The 26678-nt window shown below is 38.5% G+C and overlaps 1 protein-coding gene across 4 annotated transcripts in view; it reads right to left on the reverse strand.

The window, feature by feature from the left end:
* Window positions 1-26678, reverse strand: part of LOC114457501 (MAM domain-containing glycosylphosphatidylinositol anchor protein 2) — a 257718-nt gene that overhangs the window by 71792 nt on the left and 159248 nt on the right. For 2 of the 4 annotated variants that reach the window (XM_028439400.1, XM_028439399.1), the window contains exons 7-9: window positions 19311-19402; window positions 18983-19220; window positions 2646-2939 (exon numbers count right to left, since the gene is read on the reverse strand). In XM_028439400.1, coding sequence (XP_028295201.1) covers window positions 2646-2939; window positions 18983-19220; window positions 19311-19402 — 624 coding nt within the window. Of the gene's footprint in view, window positions 1-2645; window positions 2967-18982; window positions 19221-19310; window positions 19403-26678 lie in introns of all 4 variants that reach the window. The other 2 variants (XM_028439396.1, XM_028439395.1) reach the window with 1 other exon arrangement.

Raw genomic sequence — 26678 nt, forward strand, 5'->3', positions numbered from 1 at the left:
CACTGCAGGCTGCAATCAGGAAAAAATGAGAAAGGTTGGATGTGGGCACACCTTGAGTAATTGGAAATGAGTCTGTACGGTTTACTTTGACATTTGCACAATAGTACACAAACAGGATTGACAATTACTCGACACTGCTCGATCGCCAATACACATACTTTGTGGCATTTCATTGTAAACTTGTAGTGAGACATGTGTAGCCTTTCAAAACTCATAGCGGCACATCTTACTTTATAAATACCTGAATGGGTTTGGTCCAGAATACATCAGTGAGATATTAGTCAGGTATGAATCCAGCAGGTCTCTTAGATCTATGAAGACAGGTCAGATAGTGGAGCCCAGAGCTCACAGCAAACATGGTGAAGCTGCTTTTATTTGTCGCAAAGAAGCGGAATAAACTGCCAGCAGAGCAGAAGTCAGCATCCAATGTGAAACTTTTTGAACCCAAGTTAAAAGCTTTTCTATAACCTACACTGCTTATGACTGAGAGGGAGATTTTTATTTTTTCATAGTCAATATTTAAACTCCGTTTAATGTTTTCTGTTGCACCTTTTAATCGTTTAAAGCACGTTGAATTGCCTTGTATGCACTTTGCCTTTGGGCCAGTGACATGGAACAGAGTGGATTGGTAATTTAGACACTCAAAAATACATATTTAACATGTTTATTTACTCCTGGAGTGCTTAGTCTTCTCCATGATAAACATTGCAGTAAACTTTTTATAAACTAACGTAAAAAAAGGCTCATTTTGACTGTAAAATACAATCAAAATGTATATAAAATAAATAAATAAATAAATGTCATGTATACCTAGAAACCAAGGATTTCCAAATTGTACCTTGAAGATGAGTATTGCTTTAAGTAAAAGTTAGACCGAGAGGTTTATATAAGGTAAAGATTGAAGTAGACACATCTTAAGGATAGCTCTGAGTCATTTTCATCTTTCTCTTTTGAAATGCAATCCTATTTCTTAATGTGTAACCAGATAAAACACCCATTATTTACTCAACACAAATTTTTCATATTTCATATGGTTGTCACTGCAATGAATTTAATGCAAATAATGCTGCTCCAAAGCATAATGATACAACATGTACCTTAATAATAAAAATGCTCTTGTGGTTACAGAGACCTGGTTGTAAGGCGCAATTTTATTTTTTTATGTAATGTTTTTATATAATATATTACAGTATATTTGAATTAAATTTTAATACATATGAGAAGAAAGAAAATAAATAACCCGATTAAGTGAGAGCATGCAGCAGCAATTTAACACGTCTATTTTAGGTAAAAAAAAAAAAAAGAAAAGAAATACAGAAGATGAGATTTTGTTTTAGGATATTTGTATTCAACAAGCTGCTCCTGCCCCCTGACGTGAAGAGGCAGAACCACTGAGCACTGATAATCAATGAAGGGCAGCTAAGTGTCAAAATCCTGTTTACTTTTTGGGCTGGTGAATTGCAAAGCACCAAACTTTGATATGAGCCGTCATCACTGCATATTCATATTCGGGCTAAAAAAATCAACAAGCTTCTTCAAAGCGCATCAAGAATTCATTATTTTCTTTTACCGCGGTGAAGCAGGTACAGCTAAGCTGACACGCAAGTGCCATTGCAATGAGAGCAATGAAACTCTTGGAAAAAATTACATGCTAATCTGTGTCGGAGAAAACAGAAAACAGAGTCTGTTCACGCTCTTCAATTAAAACACTGTCGGTAACAGTGTTAAGTTTCTATTCAATCAAGTGATGCAGTTTTGGCCGTAAATCCCTCAAGACACTTTAAAAGTTGTTGGATATTATTTGCTTTTCCTGACGAGGAGCTTTAAAGTCAACAGAGTTGTTGTGTATTTCAGGCATGGGTTCTTTCTACATGATGATGATGGACTCAAGTTTCAATGGAGAAATGTATGGATTAACTAAGTAGGCCAGGAGGAAACAATGAAAGTTACAAGATTCAGTTTCTCTCTGTACTATAATCACATGCCAGCGAATGTAAGCCTCCTCCATAGATGGCTTTCATTTCCTTCCTTTCCGTCTTTCGCTTCTTTTTCACGGAAAAGAAAAAAAAACAAAAAACATCTCAAACGCTTCACGAAGTGACGCTGCTTTGAATCTCTTGTGTTCATTTGAGATATTCTTTTCAAATGTCCATAGATGAATGTAAAAAAAAAAATGAATACCAGTGAGAATAAATTAACCGCTCACTAATTAGCTGTTAAGCCGTCATTGAATGTCACATCTTTAAAAGGGGAAGGGGTGTCTTAATAAGGAGCCGTGAAGAAGGCGGAGCTGATGCCTGGGGATATGGCACGCAGTCTATAAGACGCACACATAACGCAGGAAACAATGGACATCAGTGTCAAGAACTCTGAGACTATTTGTTCTGCACATTGAAAGTCACACTCAACAGATCCCGTCACAGCTATTAGTGCAAGAGGTGAAATCAGAGGTTTGTCCTGTTAGGCCTGATGAACACAACCATGGCCGACGTGAGGATTATTCATACTATTACAAAAAAACATCACAGCAACATGGGCCAACATTGGTAGTTGCACATACTGTATGTTACTTCTTTCAATGTGATTACCATTTGAACACAGGAACTCACAGCAACACAAAAAATGATCAGAGTCGGTCTACTCACACTGCACGATCAGCTCCACCACAGCCTCCCGGGGTTTCACGTTGAATCCGTTATACTGGCTTGTCTGGCAGCGGTACGAGCCCGTCATCTCCCTGGATACATTAACAATACGCAGCACGCCATCGTAGCTCTCCATCTGCATGCTGCCGTCCGGCATGGGCGCTTCTTTATCCGCTCTAGACCACAAGATGATAGGCTTGGGCTTTCCTGAAACAAGGCACTCCAGCTCCACTGTGTCACCCTCGCGGGTTACCAGGGGGGATTTGCCCCTTGGGACTGTCAGGTTGGGAGGAACTAAGAAAGAGAAAAACAAAGGAGGGACTGATATGGGGCTCTAGAAAGTTGGCAGTAAGGATGAAGGGTTATGGTCGATTGGAGGTTAGAGGTGGCGAAAAGGTAGGTGGAAGGCAGCAGGTGATCACCCAAGTAAAAATGGATTTTTAGCAACATACAGTACACAGCTTGTATGAAGAGACCATGCAAGTGTTAACATCAGGAAACAGCTGGCACAACTACTGGAGAATGCACTTTATGTAAAACATTAGTGGAAGGCAGCAGTGCAAAAGTTTAATGTTATCAAGCAATGGCAAACAAGTAATGATGCAATGAAGAGCTGACAAGCAAAATCAAACAAGTACAAGTTGCCTTTTAATTTAATCAGAAGGTCCATTGTTATGAGATAGAAACGTAGTGTTTGCCTTATAGATTAATGAATCAAACATTTATTTATTTTCCACACCACGTTTGTTCCTTGTCTTCCCTGTGATATCACCTTACTACACAAGAAAATACATTTTCGTCCGGGTTTGGATCTTTCCATGTAAACCCGTAAATAAACATCAGCAATTGCTTTGCCACAACTTTCAGTCCATGAAACTCCAGCAATGTGGTAGTAAGTCACTTTAGCAGTGTTTTTTTTTTTGGGGGGGGGGCAAACACTAGAAGTCACAGTAAGAACAAAGTAAGCACACTTCTATCCATCCATCTATGGGATTCCACATCCCACAATGCAATGTGCAAAACCTTGCCAAAAATGTCAAGAAATGGAGATCAAAACAAACTTCTTAGCGACAATTGTGTATCTTCCTTTATTTTTAGAGTAAATTATGTTTGATTCATAGATCTATGAGTCATACACAAATTATTGTGGGAAGCAACTTTATAATTGAGTTAGCAAAATAAAAAGCAACATAATTTTTTTTGTATCCATTTAAGCTAGTGGAAAAAGTATCACCATTCACCACAAACATATTCCAGCACATTGCTGCCTCATGTGCTACCTACTGCCACCTTGGCACGGCGGAGTATTTAATTATTCTGCCTAGCAGTAATTAATGGGTTTCCAGTGATAGTAACAATAACATTTCTGTGGATCAACCACCATCTACCATCAGTGTTAAAAATCGCTGTGAAAAGTGTTGTATCTCAAAAGCAGAGAGGATCAGGCAAAATAGACCAACAAGGTATGACACAAAGTAACCAATAAAACTGCATTGTTATGGGACTGATTTACAACTGGATGTAATAAAGCAAAAGAGATAAACAATGAAGGTAAACACAGTTTTACACAAACATTGCAACCAAATTAAATTAATGCTGCAAATTAAGGAAAAATACTTCAGGTTTGGAAGATAAGATTTGTTAATTAAAGAAAACTCTACTAAATTCAAAGCAAGCCCTTTGTGATTTTCTAAAGCTGTCTTCATACTGGTCGATTTCCATTTATTCCACTCAAGTGAGCTCCTTATTTTATAACACCAAGAGAAAGAACAAAAACAGACAAGAAATGCTTGGATCTAATATCTACCTTTCATGCATACCAACACCATCATCATTCCCATCACAATCACCATCAAATCACATTGCCTACACTTTCCCTTTCCATAAAACCCATTTTTCAAGCTGTTTTCCACTAATATCCTTCTAACATTCATAGTCATATCCATAGCATTAGTCCTCACACATTTCTGCTTGCTGTCTTTTATGTAGCCATTCGGCTTTATCCAGCATGTAATTGAGACCATTTAGAACAGAAATGTGATCCAGCATTCAACTCTCACTGGCAATGTCACAAAATACAATTAAACTAAACTTCATATCCAGGCTAGGAGGAGGGAGAGGAGAAAGAGAAAGAAAGAGAAACAACAAGAACAAGAAGAAGAACAAGAAGAAGAACAAGAACAAGAACAAGAACAAGAAGAACAAGAACAAGAAGAAGAACAAGAACAAGAAGAAGAAGAAGAAGAAAGTTGCCAATTTCCAGGTTTCCTTCCCTTGTCTGGATATATTTTAGTAAGTTGGACGAGGCAGCATATTGTCTCTCATCGAGCATGCTCCCCAAATAAATGTGTTTAATTAGTAAAGCTGGCATAGAGCACTAGTTCCTAGAGTGATTAGAATGTGCTTTTGAGTGTTGGCGATTTTTTGTCCAAACCATTGGAAGACTGGAACACTGTTTACTATCACAGCTCCCTAAAAGTGTCCATCCAACAATTCAAGGAGGCAAAATCTTTATGGCAATGATGAAATCCTGTTGTGCTTTCCCAAAAAACCTCCATTCTCTGTCATTCTGCCTGAGCATGATGCAGCTGAGTCCAAGTCAAACTATGTTGAGTTTTCGTAGTGATGTAATCACCAGCAATCTCAAGGAATAGTGTCAAGTCTGGCTATAGTCCTTTTGCCCCCAATTCCAAATAGGCATGAGGCAAGTGTGGTTCTGCCATTTCAATGCTCCAGTTATTTGCTTTGTTCCATTTCCTGAGCAGAGATGAATCATTTCCCCAGGAAAACAAAAAGGGTAAACGCAATTCTGCTTTTAGGAAAATAAAAGACATAGTTCAAAAATGAGAAATACTACATTTGTGTCAGCGATTTGTGGAGATTTTCGGCCTTATGTTTTTTAATCGTTTGTCGTAATATTTGCAAATTAGGTATATACAGTATTAAAACCTTGGTTTACTGATTTGGCTGCATTAATGCAAAACAAATAATTATCCCACATTCCATTTACACTAATAGATTTTCTGCAGGGTTAGAAATTTATCTCGATGCACTTGGTCAGGATTTGGAAGGAGAAAGTAAACATCCATTTGTCTGGATAAAAAAATGGATGTGTTCACTGAGCGGCCATCAGTTCACGTGGCCTCACCAAAGGTTGGACTCAGCAGGTAATTACAGTTGTCTGCACACTGAGTTTGGCAGCACAAATGCTGGCTATCAGCAGCCATTGTCTTTCTGCACCATTGACGGAAAGTAGTCATACATGCATGCATACACTTGTCAGATTTCTTCCAATTTTGTATTAATTGAATTCTTTTTTTTTTTTTTACTGAAAATCCCATTTTTTGTGGGTGACACTGACCTCTCACATACTCTGCGTGGCAGAAAGCCTGCTTCTGATCTTTACTATGCTCTCATTGTGCCAAAGTCATCCAAATGCCAGAGATGCCTGCAGGGCAAGTATGCTGTGAGTGCATGTTTGTGTAGTGAGCATCTACATGGGTGTAAATGTCTGACTGTGGATGAGAGTACAATATACAGTATAGCTGAGTGAATCTTTTCAATTTCCCAATGGGATGCGTGTCATTGTTGTTGTTCTCCCTAAACATTGCATCACTTAATGGTACTTGGGTTCTTTTGTTGGCCTCTGTGGACCTACTAGATTTACCTAAAGAGCTCTACACATCACTAGAGCTTCAGCTGAAAGCGTCCTTTAAGTGCACAGCCTTTCAGAAAGACCTGTCAGCACTGTAGTCCCAAAGTAAAATGTGAGAAATATCGAGCACTTTGCATTTTCTTACAACATTAGAATCCAGAGTGGTGCGCACACAGGTCTTTAAGGATAAATATTCTATCTGCCCTCTTTTTGAGTAAGTGCTGAGGCATTCTTCTCCATCACCATGGCAACATAGAGCTACTGTAGCTTCTGCACTTACTGCACCTATGTTTGTGAAATTGTGTATTCAGACAGATTGAGAGCCATTGAAACAGAACTCAATGTCTCAAAGGTCAAACGTCAGACATGTTTGGGAGAACATGTGGGTGTGCTCGAGTATGTGTTGCACTGTATTCAGCAATGTTCATTTTGTTGACAAAAAAATGTACGTCATAGTTTTTGTCGACTACAATTCCTTTAGTGACAATAACCAAACAACCAAAAAACAAAATGTCATTTGAAACTATAACAAAATGTATTGATATTCCCATTAGCAAATACAAACAAAATCATTGGATCAAATCCAATCACAGCTAAGTTTGTTTTTGGAAAGTATCCAATCAAAACTACTTAAGCTGCATCACTGCGTGTAAGGCGAGACAAGCAATATGTATCACAAACATTAATGACATCACATATCAGGTTTATCAATGGTAATTGAATCTTTAAAAAATGTTAGAAACTCTTATGCTTTATATATATCCTAGTCGACTATGTAACATACAGTATTTAGTCAACTAAAATCTTAATGTGATTTAGTTGAAATAATCCTAATGAAAAGATTTTGACTTACACTAGTCAAAAAAAAATGACTAAAACTAAATCAAAATGTCGCTGGTATTTACATTAAGAGACAAAGAAATGCCCACTTAAAAAAAAGAAAAAAATTTGAAACTTTTAATTATTAGTAGTTATTTAAGGGTAATTTTGTGATAGTGACAAATGTCTGACTTTTTTTCTGTGTGAGACGATAACTTATAAGTTGTTTTTATCATCATTGGTAAGGAACAACGGGTGCAATGCACGATGCTGACATTTCACACTGGCACACATCATCAGTAAATGCTGTCTTGAGGTTGCTTAAATGCCCCATCTGTAAAAAAAAAAATAACGGCCAACATGATAAATATTTGCTTTCAAAAGGTCTTGAAAAATAATGTCTTTAAAAACAGTTGGTGTTTTACACTTTTGGAACTTGGGGCTCAGTATCTTGCCCTAGAAAACTTTGATAACAAACCTGCACAGCCAGGAATCAATGGCAACTTTACCACCTGAGTCGTACCCAGCCCACACAACTCTGTATAATGTCACCGTTTATTCTCCAACAGACAGTTGATGGGGGAAAAAGGTTCCTAGTTTAAACAGCTATACTCACATTTCTTGTTCAATCACTTTTGTCTGCCCATAACCTGTGAGCAACACTCGTGAAAGGAGCAGAGTTTATTCACATTGCTCAAGGGGCCTCGGCAGTGCTTAATGAGGGAGGGAAAGTGTTTCTTATTCATGTTTCCCCCCCCTGATTTTCCCAGCTGGACAAGGCCGTGATTTCCCAGATGGCCAGCTCCATAAAACAGGACTGCAGGTGGTTCTGTTGAGGCTATAGGAAAATTCACCTGACAGGAAATATCTCATCTTATTACCATTTTTATGGACTTAACCCAAAGTAAAACTGGTCCCAACACGCCTATAAGCCAAGATTGGACAAAACTTTGTTGTGGTCCCTGTAGATTTTCCAAAATCCTTTTCAAATATACACATTTGTTTTTACGAACACATGGAAATATATGCAACCTACTTTGGATACATCGCAGCTGTTCTGTTCTGCTGACATTTGCTGCCAGGCAATGATATGCATCACTTTAGAACTAGCAAGACTGTGACATATACTGTTGTCACATGGCTGAGTTCTTAGTACAGCATTCCAGCTGTGAGATGGATTCCTTTTCAAAGTTCACTTAGAAAACAAGGTTGTATTTTACTACATTATTGGTTTAACCACCTCTAACAGAAAGTATAATGTGAAGGTTTAGTCTTTGATTTCCTCCAGAAGTGATTTCTTGTTGTTTAGTTTAGTTTTGTATAGTTCAGATACAAAAAATTATTTTAGCTTGAAAGATGCCATATTACGTCATTAAGATTCTTGCAGCGTACATGCTTCTCTGCGTCACCTCGGCCCTCTAATACATTTGATTGGACTGCAAAGGCCAGCGTCTGCTCATTGAGACAATGACTCACGGCTGCTGATAACCTTGTGATTGGTTTATAGTTTTTCCTCCCTTTGATTTTTTTTTCCAGTGGCAGAATGGCAGATCAGGACCCCAAATGATGTCTCTCAGCCCATGTATTTAACACTAAATATGTGCATATTTAGTGGAAGTTAACCTGGATAAATTCTATGTTAATTTGAGGTTTTGTTTTTTTAGACAAGGTTTTTCAGGATTTTTTATTATTTTTTTTATCTCCTGTCATGTTTCGCCTGTCAACTGCCAGTCTTCATCAGATTAGTTCTGCTGATCGCCTTTGATGGTTCCTTTGAAGTTTCACTTGACTTCTATGTAATAGTTCCAGCAAGATTCATTTTATCTTATTTTTGAACAGTATGTGAAGTTGAAGTTTTGTTTATTCAGACAAGGTTTTTCAGGATTTTTTTTTAATCTCCCAACATGTTTCGTCTGTCAACTGCCAGTCTTCATCAGAGGAGTTCTGCTGATTGCCTTTGATGGTTCCTTTGAAGTTTCACTTGACTTCTATGAAATAGACATGTTTTGAAACATGTCGGGAAATAAAACTTTCCTGAAAAACCTTGTCTGAATAAACAAAACCTAAACTTAACATACTGTTCCAAAAGAAGACAAAACTGGAACTATGGATAAATTATCGTCTTTTTATGACATACATTTTACTTAAATTTTGGTTTTAAGGTAACATGGATATTCTTTTTTCCTCAGCAGTAAAATAGCACAAGAGTGTTTCAAACAATGTAAGTGACAAAATCCAATGTGTAATAAATTATTTCCATCATACGTACTCCTGGCAGCAAATATTCACCGCTCCATGTGATACTAGGGGGTGTGGGAGCAGAGTCCATCAGATTCAAAGCCCAGGGTGAGGTACACGACTAAAAAATCTATTTTAAAAAGTCTCAAACCATTACAGCAAATCAAAGACAACCAGGGGCAAGTTTGGCTCATTTCATTTTGTCAAGCATCCAGCACATTAACATAATTAAAGAGTCACTTCATCACTAGTTGCCAATACTACCGTGTATCTCCAGAGTGGAGCCAGTTGTGCGATATAATAATAAAAGTTACTATACTATTACACAACACCATCAACAGGTACCACAGTTGTACAGTTCTATTGATGACGACATGGCGTAAACAACAGTCAACCTTCACACACTGTAGGTGAGTCAGGATGCTTCTCTTTTCAGCCTCACAGCAGCCACGTTATTTCAAAGGAATCACATGTAGCTCCCCCATTCCTATTAACAGCAGTTTATGACAAATCACAGTCAAACTCAGATTTCAGAAGAAAAAAAAAAGGTTCCACATTGTACTTATTAATTTAGCTCATCTCTTAATTATCTGAGCACTTAATTGATTAGCCGAATTCATTAACAACAGCAATTGCTAAGATCGACAGAAACACTGGGAGGTGCCAGGGATCCAGATGTGAGTGGGATGCTAATCAAGAGACCCATCCGGGAAGGGTTTATCCGCCGTGCGTGCGGGGTAACTTTCAGTCTGAGTGCTTGTTTTGTCATAATCAATCAGATTGAAAATCAGCAACAATTGTTGACTATTTGTTTCCTCTTCGTAGCAGGGATTCATCCTAAATATCTATAGGCCTACATGCTAATGCAATCTGTGGAACATCGCTCTAGTAGCCATAACTAGAAACACTTGGGAGTCACAACCGTAGAATGGCAGTAATTGCACCGTCTAACAATCGCACCCATAAAACACACATTTCACAAGCAGGCTAATGAAAAGATTAATTAGCTGACTCATGTTAAAGGTTTATGGAACATTTTAACATTGGTGTCAGTGACTCTCTTCAGCTGTTGCCATGTGCTTAAACTTTACAGTATCCAAAGTGTCCTAGTTTCCAGTGACCTCATAAATAAGCATTAGCCTTGAAATCTGAAAGAGCAAAAAGAAAAGAAGTCTCTCGTTATTTATTGTGTGTGTCACAGCAGTATATTATATATACATATATATATATATATACAAACACACACACGAGTGCTGTTTTGCAAGTGGAAAAATTCATGAGATTTGTGTTCATCAATGTTTAAAGGATAGAGGACAATATTGGCGCTCTTTTATGAGGGTAAGGTTGCGTGCTTGGCACCGGTCTGAACCCTGGTTAACAACTGGAACAGCATCCATACCGTCTCCACAGAGCACAATCTTGGCTTTGTTTCCACTCTATCTGTACAACATCAAAGCATCTGATTGCACTTCTTGGTGTTAACCTTTTAGTGCAACAGGAACCTGAAAAAAAAAGACATGATAGAACAAGACGACGTGAAGATGCATAAGCTGAAACCCTTGGAACCACGTCCTCATTAATTCATTCATAACGTAACCCAAGCTGAGGAACCAGATGGCCAATCAAGCCACAAGCTTTACATATAGACTTCATGAACATACATGTGCAGCAGCAGCACATTAAAACATCTATGTTAATACATTAGTATTGCCCAAACACTTCAAAGGCAAATAGCGCTCTACTTAAAAGATAATGAGGAAACAATCTTGGCACGTGCGATTGATCCGACTTGCTTTTTAGCACAGGGATTATCAAAAGGATTATCCAACAATGATTATGCAGCCAAGGTCAACACATTGCTTTCATGTTCACACTGTGTGAGGCAACAAGGTGTGTTTAACACTAGCATGCCCAAGGTTTTCTTACTCCTGTTGCCCTGCCCAGAGGCCGCCAAATGACACTCATTTGCAACTCAGTGGGCCACCTCTCTTATGTAAATAAAGCCTTTCGATCGGAATGTGCAGCTGGGCAGTGACAAACTTTGGGGGTTGGTGTAAATGATGGCCAGTGTTGAGAAACCAGTTTCTCCCAGGTAGATGTTTGTTAATCCAAATAACATTATATGGAATTATTGGATAAGAATGGCCAAATTAATATGAGCCATGTGTGTTGTGATCAATTAATAAACCACAATAAATAAAATTAGAAAAAGAAAAACAGTATTAACAGTATTCACTATTTACCTTTATTGTTTTTGAAAAGTGCTTATAAATAAAATGTATTGTTGCTATTTATGGTAAAGCGAGATTTCCGAGTGTGAAAAGGACTGTTTGAGTTCTCACTTTAAAAAGGTAAATTCACGAGGTCCACCATTCACTAACCAGGTCCATGATTATTTTATTAAGCTATTATTTTACAAATTTGAAGAAAGTGCACAAGATGCACAAAGAATCAATGCTTCAACAGGGAAAAACAATCTAAATCTCTGTTTACACCATCAGTTATGCTGACATTATCCCTCTTAACCTTTGACCCAATGCGGAAGTACAAAGCCGGACAAGTTAGGTATCAAGTTCTGGGTGGCATGTGACCTTAAATCCAAGTATGTGTGCAAAATCATCCCATATCTTGGCAAAGACCCCAGTCGTCCACCTGGGGAGAGATTGTCTGAAAATGTGGTGATGAAGCTTATGGAACCGTTTATGGACAAAGGAAGAATTGTTACAACCGACATTTTTTTTCACTTCATTGTCACTAGCACGTCGACTGCACAGCCGGAAGACCACCCTCCTTGGCACAGTCAATAAGATTCGCCGGGAGCTTCCAGATTCAGCTAAAAAGAATTTGGCCCGTGAGGAATTCAGCACACAAGTGTTTTCAACCTCTGGTGCCACACTGACTGTTTATGTGCCCAAACGGAAGAAGACTGTCTGCCTCCTCAGTAGCGTGCACAGCGTGGTGGAGACTGAGGCTACTCGGAAAAAAAAGCCGAACACAGTCACCGACTACAACAGCATGAAATGCGGTGTGGACGTCATGGACCAGATGGTTCGAAAGTACACTGTACGTTCAGGAACACGGCGTTGGCCAGTCACTGTGTTTTACAACATGATTGACATTGCAGCGCTGAACGCACATGTGCTTTATCAGGCATGCACTGGGGTCAAGGAGAGAAGGGTGGACTTCTTGCTGGAGCTTGCAAATGAGCTTGCCCAGTCTCATATGGCAGCCAAGGAGGTGAATGAGCAAAACCTTCAGCAACAACCACCCACACCTGATGTGGGGAAAAGGGCATTGTGCCAGGTGAAGTGTTGCTGCAGGAAAAACCGTGCCACCAAGCGTTGTATGTATTGTGACAAGTTTGCATGTGGCAAATGCATAAAGGAGGTGTGGCAGTGCCAGAAATGTTCACAAAATCTCTAATAAATAAATTTCACCAAGAATGTAAACAAACTGTGTTGACGTCTCACGATTACTACTTACTATTTTCTGTTGCAAAAGTTGAAAAATAAGTTGCAACCTCTATGTAGCTGCTGTATGGGAAACACAAAGGAGAATACAAAAGGTCTTTGTGTCCTGAAACCAACCCAGCCACCCCCCCACCCTAGCTGAGGGGGGAGTAGTTGCCTCAGTAACATAACAATGGTCACAAGCTGAGTTGTTCACACCCGCCATCTGACACCAGCTTGGACTTTATAGGTATAGGTGTCAAATGACACCACTCTGGTCATGCTAGTGTTAAGGTGGCAGAACAAGATGGTGAAAATTGGTAAGATTGCACGAGTGCAGCAGTTGGGTGTTTGTTTGGTGAAAAAAAAAAGATTTAACGCTTTGCCAAGTTGCAAATCATCACACACACACTTGTCAGTTCCGTTTATAGCAAAAACAGAACAACCATTGAAGACTAACTGTCAGTGCCAGATCCTGTCCCGGGCCGAATCCTTTCAGCGCATGCACGTAGACTACGTCACTTCCTTCACTCACAGTCTTTACGACAGAGCTCCTGGGATGAGATATTTGACTGTAAACCAACCATACGACATTTGTTAAATATTTTAATAGTACACATGTAAATATGTGAATGTTTTGTAGTGTTTTTAATTGTTAATTAAAAAAAGACAAAAAGGTGACATTTGCTAAATATTTTAATAGTACTCATGTAAATGTGTGACTGTTTTGTGGTGTTTATAATTTTTGATTTTAAAAAAAAAGACAAAAAGGCAACATTTGTTAAATATTTTAATAGTACACATGTAAATATGTGAATGTTTTGTGGTGTTTTTAATTGTTAATTTTTTTTAAAAAAAGACAAAAAAGCGACATTTGTTAGATATTTTAATAGTGCTCATGTAAATGTGACTGTTTTGTGGTGTTTTTAATTGTTAATTTAAAAAAAAAAGAAGACAAAAAGGCGACATTTGTTAGATATTTTAATAGTACACATGTAAATATGTCACTGTTTTGTGGTGTTTTTAATTGTTAATAAAAAACAAAAGAAAAAACCACCGCAAGACGATATATACAAAAACAACACACAACACTGACAATCAAAGACCAAACAGAAAATAAAATAAAAACTAAAATAAATCGGAATTGACTCAAAACATAAAATTCTAATTATTTTTAAATAGCAGGGTTTCAACCTTTTAAATAGTACACAAACTACCATAAAACAGACCGACAGGATGTATTCGCGTATGCGTTAAAAGGATTGGGCACTGACGCTAACCACCAAAAAACAGCAACTTTGAGTGACGGCAAAGCAGGAGACCTCCAAACCCGACCAATCCATACGAGACTAAAAGCAAGTCGAAAAGACAATGGCTCAGTACCACACAATATTTTCTCATCGATTGACCTCACAATAGAAGTTTGAGCTGAAAAGTACCATTATAATCCCTTTACACATGCTATTACATTGTCACAGTTCACCATGGAGCACAACACATATTGTTGAAAGCACGTGCTTAGTGTCTGTGAAGCCGTTCTGAGCTTCTTTCATGGAGGCTGTTGATTGTAGCGAGAATACAAAACAATAGAAAACAAATTACGGTTTTCAAAGCTGAACAATAGAGCAGTTGCGCGCATCACTCATTGCAGTCAAAGGCAGCTTTAGAACCTATTTTCAGATTGCTAATAGACCAACATGCAATGGGTAAAACTACAAGGATGCAGATAGGTGAACATGCTGTGTACTGTATATACTGTATGTACATATATTAGTTGGAACAGTGGTAAGAGCAGCCGATTAAATGAAGTGGTCGATTAATGTTTGATTAGTGGGACTGATGGGGTCATTTTTCATTAGGAGGAGCCAAATGAATAGTCATTACAAAACAGTGTTGTTGTACAACACAGTGGGTAAAACACTGAGCTGTGGATCTGTCAGGCAGAGAATCAAACAGCTGGGCTGCTACCCTGCAGGTTTCAGAAGATAATTGCAGTATGTGACTTATTGTCAGACCTTCCACACTACTGGATGATGACAGTTATTAGATTTGGGAGTGTTGGAGCAAAAATCTGTCTAAAAGTCTGTAGGAGTGTAGCTGGTTTGGAAACCCCAGGCATTAATGGCTTAGATTGAGACACTCGAATGGACTGATCAATGAACATTTGGATGGCCAATCCTTCTAAATCCGTGTATCATTCATTCATTCGTTTTTCATTATGTAACAAAATTATGAAAAACGGAAGAAAAAACACTCATTATTTGATATTTGTCTCCAAAACCAAAATGAAAAAAATGGAAAATGCCTTGTTTTTCAAATTCAAGCTCTTTTGCTTCGGTAAAGAAAACGAAAAACGGAAAACGAACACCGTTATTTGTTTTCTCCATTACGGATTTGCCAAAGTACGTGACCCGGAAGTGAAGTGTGAAGCTGAGATGTCTTTAGCTCTGCAACACTCAGGAGTCTCTAAATCCTCCGAAATGTCCGTGAGGAGGTTCTTGTGCCCAACACCAGCTAAAGCGAAAAGGACACGTTTCGGATGCACAGTTGGAAGCAGCGATCTTGTCATGCCGCACTGTCGTTAGCATAGCCGTTAGCGTCGGATGAGAGTACACTTCCGGGTCACGTACTTTGGCAAATTGGTAATGGAGAAAACGAATAAAGATGTTAGTTTTCCGTTTTTCGTTTTCTGTACCGAAGCAAAAGAGCTTGAATTTGAAAGGCGTTTTCTCTGAATGATACACGGATTCTTCGATCCAATTCCGTTTGCCCTTCTGTTCACTAACCCCAACCAGTGGATGATTGCCACCTCTGAACTTGGTTCCACTGGAGATTTCTTCCCATAAAAAAGAGGGAGTTGTTTCTTCCCACTGTCGCTAAATGCTTGTTCATGTAGAGCTTGTTGGGTTTTTTCTTTCTTTCTTACTGTAGACTCTATATTTTGTTAAGTGCGCTGAGGTGACTTTGTTGTAATTTGTGCTATATAAATAAAGTTGAGTTGAGTTTGCTCAAATCACAAACTCTGGAGAGAAGGTTTTATCTGATCAGAATTTTTAAAGTACATTTAGGTTAATACTAAAAATTAATACATTTTTGATCAATACAAGAAGATACAAAATACAAGAAGATACACAAAAAAACCTATTGAAGCACAATCATTAATAGCCGTGAAAACCTGATCAGATGAAAGCGTTGCTCTATCTTTTGCTAGAAACTACTAAAGGAGCGCTATACGTGTGACGGTGACTCGAAGTGACACCACACTCTCATCTCAAAGACGTGCAGTATACAGTATGTCCGACGTTACAAGAACAGCTTCCTTGGTTCTGATCTTTCTCGCCTTTTAATGTCATTTATCTTTACATGATGGTGTCAGAAGTCAATCTAGTATTTTTTCTGCCTTTTGTGAAACAAAAGGGAAGAAAAAAGGGTGCCTGTGTATAATGATATCATAAGCAACTCAAACGTTGAGTATACATAATTCTAAGGGATGCACTTTCTGTGTAAAAAAAGCTAAGCATACATAGATTAATGATTTTATTACCTGGATTGGGAGGCTTTATAGTTAATGATTGCTCTAGGGACATACAGTATAATGTTAAAGTTTGTCCAGTATCCAGTATAAATCTACCCCTAAATACAGTGTACACTACACACTATAGAAACAATGAAGCCAACATATTGTATTATGGAATGAAAATTGTTTAGTTTTAAGGGTAATATTACATTACAGCCTTTCATAACATCACTCTTCTTCTCAGTCAGTTAATTTATTGTTGAAAAAATCTCTTCTAATACACGTGCACTGCTATCAAGTTAAAAGTCACCCGGAAAAAACTTTTTCTTTTGCGCCCCCCCCCCCCCTTTGAAGAATCAAACATTTACAGCCCCTACCTCCCCCTGATTTCAACAAAATGAGTTAAAAGTTTTACCTTTATTGCAAAAAAAATTAAATTACGACTATTCTTCTTCAAAACTCAAAAATAAAATTCATTTAAATGTGCAATAACATATTTTAGAAGAGTAGAAGTAAAGTTTTTTTAAGTGCAAATATTATTTATTTATTTATTACTAATGCTTAATATTTAGGAAGGCCGTTCTTGAGTTTGGGAACCACTGAAGAACCCCTCTACACTTGACAGCCACTGTTCCTTGTTTGACTTAATTACATTAAATGAATATTCATGCGGTGAGTCCTCAATCATCAAGGGTGGCACCTAATGAGTCATAGCAGGTGGCTTTGATTAAAATATACTTCAATGTATTAGAAACTTGTCTGAAAGGATCCTTCAAAGAAAATAATTTTGCCTTATTTACACGACGGATGTCATAAATTTTTAAATCAATTAATTCAAGATAAATTGCTCGAGAAAAAAAAAATAAAAATAAATAAAAAAAAACATTTAAAATTGCTACTTGAAAGTTTGTTTTCACCATCACAGTCAACAACACACTTTTTGATAGTTTTGGAAGGTTTCACACGTTGCATTGTGGGATGTGAAATCCTGTAAACATATACATGGAAGTGTTTCTCCTTCATTCTTACAATCATTTATTGTGTTTCTTTGGGATTCACTTGACACTATTTTTGTTGTAGTTCTTTCCCGTGATGTCACCTCCAGTGACGTGTAATGAGGGTAGGCAAGGTAGGCAGTGCCTACCCAAGGGTGAATTGATATTTTGATTATTTGATTTCATTATAATATAATTATAAATAATTTTTCAATTTCCGATAGCCTACAATACCTATAAGTTTGACAGTGTCAGAATTTTGTGCTTTTTATAAAACATCGCTATTTCCTAACCGCTGTAAGGCAGGAGGAGGCCACACCCCTTCTGAAAGGCACGTTGCTGCTCTGCCTTTGTTCCCATAACGTGTTTTTATGTGTTTGCGCATGCGCATTCAGTTCCCCAAGATGACAACCATTAACCGCGCTATGCTAAATGCTATACATAAGTTCACAGTGCATTAGTTAATTGATATCACGAGACCGCTGCTGCTGCGTTCTCTTGCTAGTCGGCAGGATAACACTACAGGCAGGATGACAGCGCTAGAGACGATAGAGAAACTTTTTTTTGAGGAATAACGACAGCTTTTAAAAGATGGAGACCAACACCTGAGCTACCAGACCTTCAGCAAAGGTAAGGTCAGAAAATTGTTCGTATTTTCAACATTGAAAGGTACAAAAGAAAGGATTGGCTTTGTGGATGCGCCTCATTGAGGCTGTTCTGAGTTGTTGTTGTCATTTTCTCCTTGTTTCTGTGTTTTCAACACAAACAACGGATGCGCTGCCGTGTCATGAGATATATCTTGTTGGGAGAGTATGGAGGCTATGTTAAATAATTGTTTATGTTTCTTTAATGGTTTCTTTAATGATGTTGATTTTGTTAGATGGCTAAATGCTTGTTCATGTGGATCTTGTTGGGTTTTTTCTTTATTATGAATTTTATATTTTGATAAGCGCATTGAGATGACTTTGTTGTAAATTGCGATATACAAATAATGTTGATTTTAATTGAATTAACACTTGCCAGCAGAAACATATGAAATTGTCGTTGGTGTTGACATTGGTGGTCTCGATTTGGAACGCCCTGCCTACCCTACCCTAGTGCTCATGACACGTCACTGGTCACCTCACTGCACGAGACATTTGATTTTGGCTAGGTTTGGAATTTTTGCATATCAACCCTGAAATAAGCATTCAACATTGTTTTTGTTGGTGTCGGGAAGTCAAATCGGCAGAGTTTTGGAGGGAAAACACAAGAAACAAGTAATAACACTTCTATGCATCTGTCTTCACAACCCACAATGCAATGGGCAACCTTAATAAACAGTGTTTATGTTGGAGATAAAACCAAACTTTCAAGTGGCAATTTCTTTTTTCGAGAAAATGATCTTATATATTGATGTATGAGGCCTACAATGTTCATCTCCAGTGCCTTTAAGTGGCTAAAAAAATGTAATGCAAAGGAACATTTTTAAATGCATGGAACTTGATCATTATGTGTAAACTGGTTTAAATCAGTAACAGAAATGTTTTCCTTCAACACGGTAAAAGCATGCATGCTGAAACACGCGCTAAGTTTACATCTGTGAGAAATGGAAGCATGTTTCTCGGACGTGCGTGGATGGACTGTGTAGATGTGATGGTGACACACAGGGTTTTGAGACTCACCAGTAGTGGAAGAAATGTTGACATCGATGCTGATCTCTGGGATGCCTCCTCCCTTCAGCGCTGCCACACAAGTGTACGTGCCGAAGTCGGTGAACTTGAGGTCGATGATGTCCAGGTTGGTGGTTCCAGGGGAGATGTCGGGGTCCGTCTGGGTGATGACCATACGCTCCGAGCTCCGCAAGCCTCGACCATTCTTCAGCCAACTAAACGTCAGCTCCTCAGGAGGGGTCGCCTCCACCTATAGGGAGCAAGTATTAATTTATTTTTTAACAAGCTGGATCTTGTTATTACAGATGTTGAAAGAGTGTGTCCTTTGCTTCATCTATACCTGGCACGAAATCTTGACTTCCCGTCCAATTTGGATGTTGTCATCGTTGTGGTAGGGGTCGGGAGTGATCCAGAATCGTCCCTTTTTCAGAGCTGTGAAATAGAAACAAGCTTAATGAGACTAAATTAACATTTATTTGACAGGCGTGTACACCCAGCTGTCAAGAGCTTACCGTTCAACCAATAGCAAAATTCAGTTGCGATAGCCGGCATTCAACCATTAGTGGCAAGTATACCGGACATTTTACAGCTAAATATGCAAAATTTAAATACTTTTACTAAAGTGATGGGCAGTTACTTTAATCTGATTACTTTTCCCATTTAACAAGTAAAGAGATTATAATTCTTGACCAACACTAATCATGACCCTGTCAATCTGAACATGCTGTTGTTACGAACGCTGTAATGTGTTTTGTTGGCTGTGTTATGTTGTGGTCGATCTGTGCAGAGAGCATTCACAGCGTGGAGCAGGAAAACACACAAATGGGCTGTCAAGAAGAAAACCAGGAATACAGTCCCTATAAATCAGCAGCTCTCTGTGTGACGCAAACAGCAGCACGGATGCAGGCTCATGCACAAGAGCCTAGTGACACACATGCACACACGTATACTCAATGCACGGGCACACTGTGAAATCCGAAGGATACCTAACAAAGTATTCACCATTTCTAATCCAATTCAGTTTGCAAACAGCATTTTCAAAGCAGAGCTCCTCCGTACAGAAAGAAGAAGATGAATTCATTATAAAGGCGTGCTGTATTGGTTCCAAAACCTGTGTCTACTCCACAATTCATCTTCACAGCAGCAAAATCTGACGGCACCATGGAAATCTTTTCATCTCGCAATTCCCAAGCGACATTATCATATTCAGCTCGGTAAAAAGGGAAAATGAAAACAATACCTGCGTGTCAGATTTAAACTCAGGAAATTGAATGTGCAAAACATTGTGATGCCTGCCAAGCTGCAATCAGAAGGAACGGGAGTGACACACGCCTCCTAGACTCCATCCTCTTCCTCCTCCTCTTCACGTTTAAAATCACTGTCGGTAGGCAGGGCATCCTATTTCTCACGCGTGGCAGCGACAGAAATCACAATCATGTCAATGCCCTCCAAACACCACTGAGCATTTGCGTTCCATCTCGAATACACAAGCTATACATTCGTTTCGTCACGGCGCCACCTGTCAGTTGTGTTACATAACATATATAATTCAATAGTCCTGTTGTGGAAGCTGACAATTTGTATAATACGGTGTGTGGCATACATCTGTGACCTTTATGGTTACAAAACACAAAACATAAGCAGTGGCTCGTGATCATTTCCTGTTTATGCCCCGCTCTGCATCAACAGCATACATCATCTCCTGTACAGATGCCAAAATCCAATTTTTCCCAACGGCAGCATACACAGAAAAAGGTTAATGAGACATTACAAAGTCTACAGTGCCGCTATTAAGGCGGCATCTCTGAGAGCAAACGCAAACTTGTTCTTTTCTTCGCGTCAGACAGCGAAATCACACTGAGAGCTACAGATGAGTGTCGAGCGTTTTGTGTCTCACCAACATTCTCACACACAGTTAAATTCTTCTTTTTTTTCATTTCATATCCATACACATTTCAACATATTTGGGTGGGGAAAACTGAATTAGCTGTGAAATTACCTTTATGAAAATAATTTCTTATCACAAGCCAGACACTGTTGTGCCACATTCAATGATAGTAATAAAGAACATAATTTAACTTGTGTGTTCCCTTTTTTTTTTGGAGGGGGGGGGGCAATAAATGGATACCCTGCAGGTGTTAGCAGCAACACAACCATAAAAACACACACCAGAGGTCTGAGGCAGCAGCAAAGATACTTATTATATGATTACATAATCTGATTTGTGGGTCATGTCTTTTAAATAAACTTTTATTTTGAAAGGCATGCTGTGGAATGCATTATGCGGGAGAAAAATATATAGATTTATGTTTAAAAAAAGATTATGTATGTGTGTTTGATACAGCTATTTTGGAAAAAAAACTAACTTTGGTTGGTAGACATGGTCGCGATTTAGTGACAAAACATGGCAAAATGTGGGTCCCAGTGTGAGACCAGTTGAGAATTACTGATGTAGATAATGACAATGCCCCCAAGTTTCCCAATAAGCAGTTAGAGAATAAGTAAAGAACAATACTGTAAAATAATAAAAATACATATTTGGATTATAAGGATAATAGTTTGTTTTTTTGCTTGGAATATAAATGTAAATTTATCTGAGAATGAACTGGAATTAAACAGCTTGCGCTAAGCCGAGAGGCTTGCATTAAAATGAATGAACTTTACCCTTAGATCAGATTATGAAGTCTGATAATAAGCTTAATGACCAAGTTTTTTCCCTCTTCACTGTTCTAAGAGTCTTTCTCAGGGTGACTCATCCCTCCCTCATTTCTACGCACATCAAACTACACTGCTGCGTGTGGGCACTCATGCATATTCCAGGAATGGTTCAGTCCTTGTCTTCTCCAACTTTGGCAAATCCTTTCCTGCCATTTCTACCTTTGCATTAATATTGAATGGTGAGAAACACATTTCTGCAAATCGACTACATTTGTGTACAAGACGGATAAGTGGGCATTGCTTCACCTCTTGGTGGAATTGGCTCGGACAGCTGTGGTGACTACAGCAGTTAGTGTTTCCCATATGCATGGTTAAAAGTCTTAAGCCAGTGATTTTTAAAGGGACTGTGATGAATGTGCAAGGTGAGAAGAGCTGAGGTGGGAGACTTTATCGAGTGACTCTCCTCTTGCAAGCATGAATATTTAAAGAAACCTCTGCTTGGAGACAGAACTTTCCCATTTGCTCCTGTGATAAACTGTATCACCCCACAATGCACGCTGTTTTCACAACATTATCAACCCGTGAAGAGGGGCATTGTGTATTTACATTGGAAGCGTACACATACTTTATTATTCCACATTATGTGCAACCTTGAACCACTACCTGCGAAGGTTTCACCGTCTTCATAAAAGTTAGTCACTCATTAATGTTGTAAGACACTGTCGCCTAAACGGAAGGCTAAGATTTGTCTCTGAGGGAAGTTATTGTAGATCTACTGAAAAAGTAAATGTCAAGGGAACGTAATGAGTTGGTATGAAGGAGGCAGATTGTATGGAAAACCTTGAGGCAAACAAGTATCTGCAATATATCACACACACACACACACACGCAGTGTCTCTTTACAACCAGCTAATGTAGATAGGGCACCAAACTAGTTACAAAAGTGATTAGGCTTTTTAGGGGCTGTACTTCTTACTAAGACTATTGCAGAGGTCAGGACATATTTAGGGGTTCTCAAATAGAACAAAAGGTGTGTAGAGTCACCTCTCTGCTAAAAGACTACAGTGGATTACACTAAGGCTGGTCTCAAAGCCTGCATCAATGGCCACGGTTACATGATGTTTTTTAATTCGGAATAAATAATTCCGAATTAAGTGTTCTGCTTTGTGTTTACATGGAAATAGTGATTCCCGAACAAGGTTTACATAGAAAACTGGTTTATTCGGCTTTAGACAATTCCGCTTTAGGTCTGGGGGTTGGGAAGGCTCTGATTGGACAGGAGGCAGAGTCGGCGCCAGGCAGTATTAACTAAGGGGGCATTAAAATATATTTTTTTACTACCCTAAAAAAAGCTGTAATTTTTTTTGAGCATGGACCACAAAACTGCTGAACTAAATCCTAAACAGTCCTATCGTGTGGGGAGACCTGGTCCAGGACCTGGGGAGGGAAACACGGTGCAGCGGCCTTAAGTTCTTGCTCTAATTTCTCCATAAATATCACACAAACTGAACAAGTTAAAAAAAATAAAAATGAGAGAGAAAAAAAAAACAAAAAAAAACTGGTTTTTGTTTTCTCTGTATTTCTGTTTTGGTTTTAAATCAGAAAACCAAAATAACCACACTGTTTATTTGTTATTTTGATTTGATTTTAAAACGGAATAACCAAAGAACATAGGGTACACGGATTCCTAATGCTTATATAAACACAGCCACAAAAACAAAGTTAGCTCGCTAACATACCTTATGAAGTGGTCGCTGCAGCATCAGCAGACTCTGCTCCTCCCGACCACAGACGTAGGTTTAAAATCCACTTTTTACCGCGTTCTGTGAGCTTTTCACATTTCTCACCTTTGTGAATGACAATCTTTGCTATAAAATCTCTTTTCCTTTTCTTGGTTAGAACGATTGGAGCAGCCGTAACTCCACAAAATATGGGCATTTTGATGATTTCAGACGGCAGATTGTTAAGCTTCCTGCTCTTCATTTGAATTTAGCGCTATCGTTTTGTCGCAATACAGCAATGTGAGTGACGTCACGTGAATCAACGGTGCAGGCCATAGACATATACACATTACAACAGCTCTATGGTACGTTCAATAGCACAAAAACGTTAAACAATTACACCACAGTATATTATATCTATGGAGCAGACTCCAGTGAATGTCAGTGAATGGACACATTCAGTTGATAGCCAATCAGATATCTTTGATGAATAAAAAGCTCCCCTGTAGTGGTCGAGAAGAGTGTGTGTGTGTGTGTGTGTGTGTGTGGGGGGGTGGGGGGGGGGGGGGGGGGTGGGGGGGGGGCACAGTAGGTCAGCTGGGGGGTCACTGCCCGTGAATACCACCCCATGACGCCGGCACTGACAGGGGGTGAACGTGACGTATCACGTCTATCAGGAGAAACACAAGACAAACCTTTTATTGTTGGCTACAACACAGAACACCACACATGAGAAATGTTTTCACCCTTGTTTTGATTGTAGTTTTAAAGCAGCAGCTCGACAATAACACACGGTTTCAGTTTGGACCGCGGAGCGGAAGAGAGACAGGAACTAATCACCAGTAAAAAGCCCAGTAAAACTCTGGAAAACAATCACCAGGAATACATTTTGCTCCCTGAAAGATAGTAGCTCTAACAACAGGTACAATGATAAACTTGGTGATATTACAGCCTGTGAATGCAGTACAGGGACGCCTCCGGGTCCTAGTGCCAGCCGTCTGGTGAAGCCTGTTCCGTTTACCGCATATACCGAGGTCCGTGTGTGTTTAATAAGTCTGTGTGTGTCCGTGTAAAAGTCAGCATGTTTATGCTTACGTCCATCCACTCTTTTCATTATATCCATGTCTTTTAAGGCTCTTATTAAATAGAATTACAGTATCTAATTCGGAATTAAAAATGCAATAAACCAGCCACCTAATTCGTAATTAAATTAGAATTAGGAATTATGTGTTTACAAGGTCAGGTTAAAGAGGATTTAACTTTTATTCCGCTTTAAAGAGGAATTAAAGCTCCAATGTAAACGTTGCCAATGTGCATAGCAGAGTCCCCAAACTGTCAGCAGAAGAACTCACAAATAGACCATTTGGTTCCAAATTATTGTGCAAAGTAAGCCGCTATTACCCTTAACAGTATAGAGATAAAACAGGCTTTCTCAACTGTGCTGAACAACACAATATTTAATTTACTAGGGGTGGAACGTTTTCCAAAGTTCACGAAATGAGACAATATACGATACCGGGCTCAAGATAACAATATGAGATGACATTTTTGGAAAGTGAAAAAAATACTTTAATTTCAACTCTTGATATACTGACACACTTTATAGGTCAGTGGTTCCCAAACAGGGTACACAAATCCCTAGGGGTACAGGAACACACTGTAGGGGGTACTTGTAAAGATTTAACAATTAATTTATAAATAATCGGTAAATGTTCTGAATTTATTTATACGCCATTTGTTTTTTTTGTTTTTGGGACAAATTCCCCACAAACTAACAGTACTAATGCTCCATAAAATACAAATTCTTGTAATATATTAAAACAGAATTATTTTATGTTGTAGATGCCATTTTATCACACTTTAGTTTTGACAATAGGAGACAATAATTAGCTACAATTTACCAAGCAAGGAGATGTATTTACTTACTATTGAAGTAATAACATGAAGATTGCATTGGAATTTTCTTTTTAAACAAATTCCACTTTGAATTCCACTCATTGTTCTGAATTTGTAGATTAAGCCTTAGGGAACCAATGTTGGAGACACAATTAGAGGTTTAGGAGAGCCCTCTGTTCCACACATTCAATTAAATTAAATTCAACTCTAATAGTCATCTCGAAGCGCTATCAAAATATAAAATTCTTAAGAAAACAGAATAAAAAACCCAACAAATCCACATGAAAAAGCATTATGGAGAGAGTAGCATTATGACAGAAAGAGGGGGTACACAGGACAAGAAAGATTAGAAACCACTGCTCAAGGCGTAATCTTTCAACTCAAGTGAATATATATAAACATGAACATTTTTCCATTTTTAAGAACAAAAAAATGCTACTCTGCAAATAGACCACAAAAACAAAGACGGACAATTCATGCCAGTCTAACATTTAAATCAAATAATGTCATCATGAAACAAATAGTGTTATTTGTGTAATACTTTGCATAACAAGTCTTTTAAAACATCAAACTGGAACGATCAACACAAATCTGACCCAAGCAAGCCTGTCTTTTTAACTGCAGGAGACTATGGATCTTATCGCATAATGCATTGCTCCACTCCTATTATCTATTCATGTGACAGACATTTCATGGCCAGACATGGTGAGTTTGATGAAAAACAATACGGAAATGAGGGATGTATTTGATTAATACTAACAGGAAAGCATGTGGTGCACACTCAGTAATATTAATTTTTTTTTACTCACTGCAGAGTTCTACAACCTCCGTCATCAGATGCTTTAAAAACACAACATGTCCATGAATTTTGATGACTATTGCAATGGCTGACTAACATTTACAAGGATCAATTAAATAATCTACTCACTGAACCTGGATTGTGGCAACACACCAAGCCCCTGTGCTTTGGTATCTGCTTCTTTCACACGGCAACATGAAGGTTCTGCACGCTTGCTTTTCCTTTGCCATACATGTTTATCGCATTGTGTTTTGCTTTCAAGTTGCACGAGGTTCCGCGTTGCTCTGATGGCGTTTTTTCTTTGGATCATCACCCTATATATTATCAGCTCCTGCAATGCCTCTTCTTTTTCTATGGAAGGTGAAGGGCTTTTGTTGGATTCTCTGTAGCTTTAATAACTTAGGAATAAAGAGTGGCCTGACTGTACATGAAAAGTGCAGATAATCGCCACAAAAATAAAAGAAGCCTGGGATGATGTTGTTTTCTTCAACAGGGAGCTGTGTCACACGGCAAGATTACGAAACGAGCACGCACGCATACTGCGCATTAACACGGAATGAAAAAAGACAGTGGCATCTCTTATAGAAATACATACTGTACATACATCTCCCACGCTTTCCCTCTTCTTCATATA

The sequence above is a fragment of the Gouania willdenowi genome, chromosome 24 (genome assembly GCF_900634775.1).
Source record: "Gouania willdenowi chromosome 24, fGouWil2.1, whole genome shotgun sequence".
Classification (NCBI taxonomy): domain Eukaryota; kingdom Metazoa; phylum Chordata; class Actinopteri; order Blenniiformes; family Gobiesocidae; genus Gouania; species Gouania willdenowi.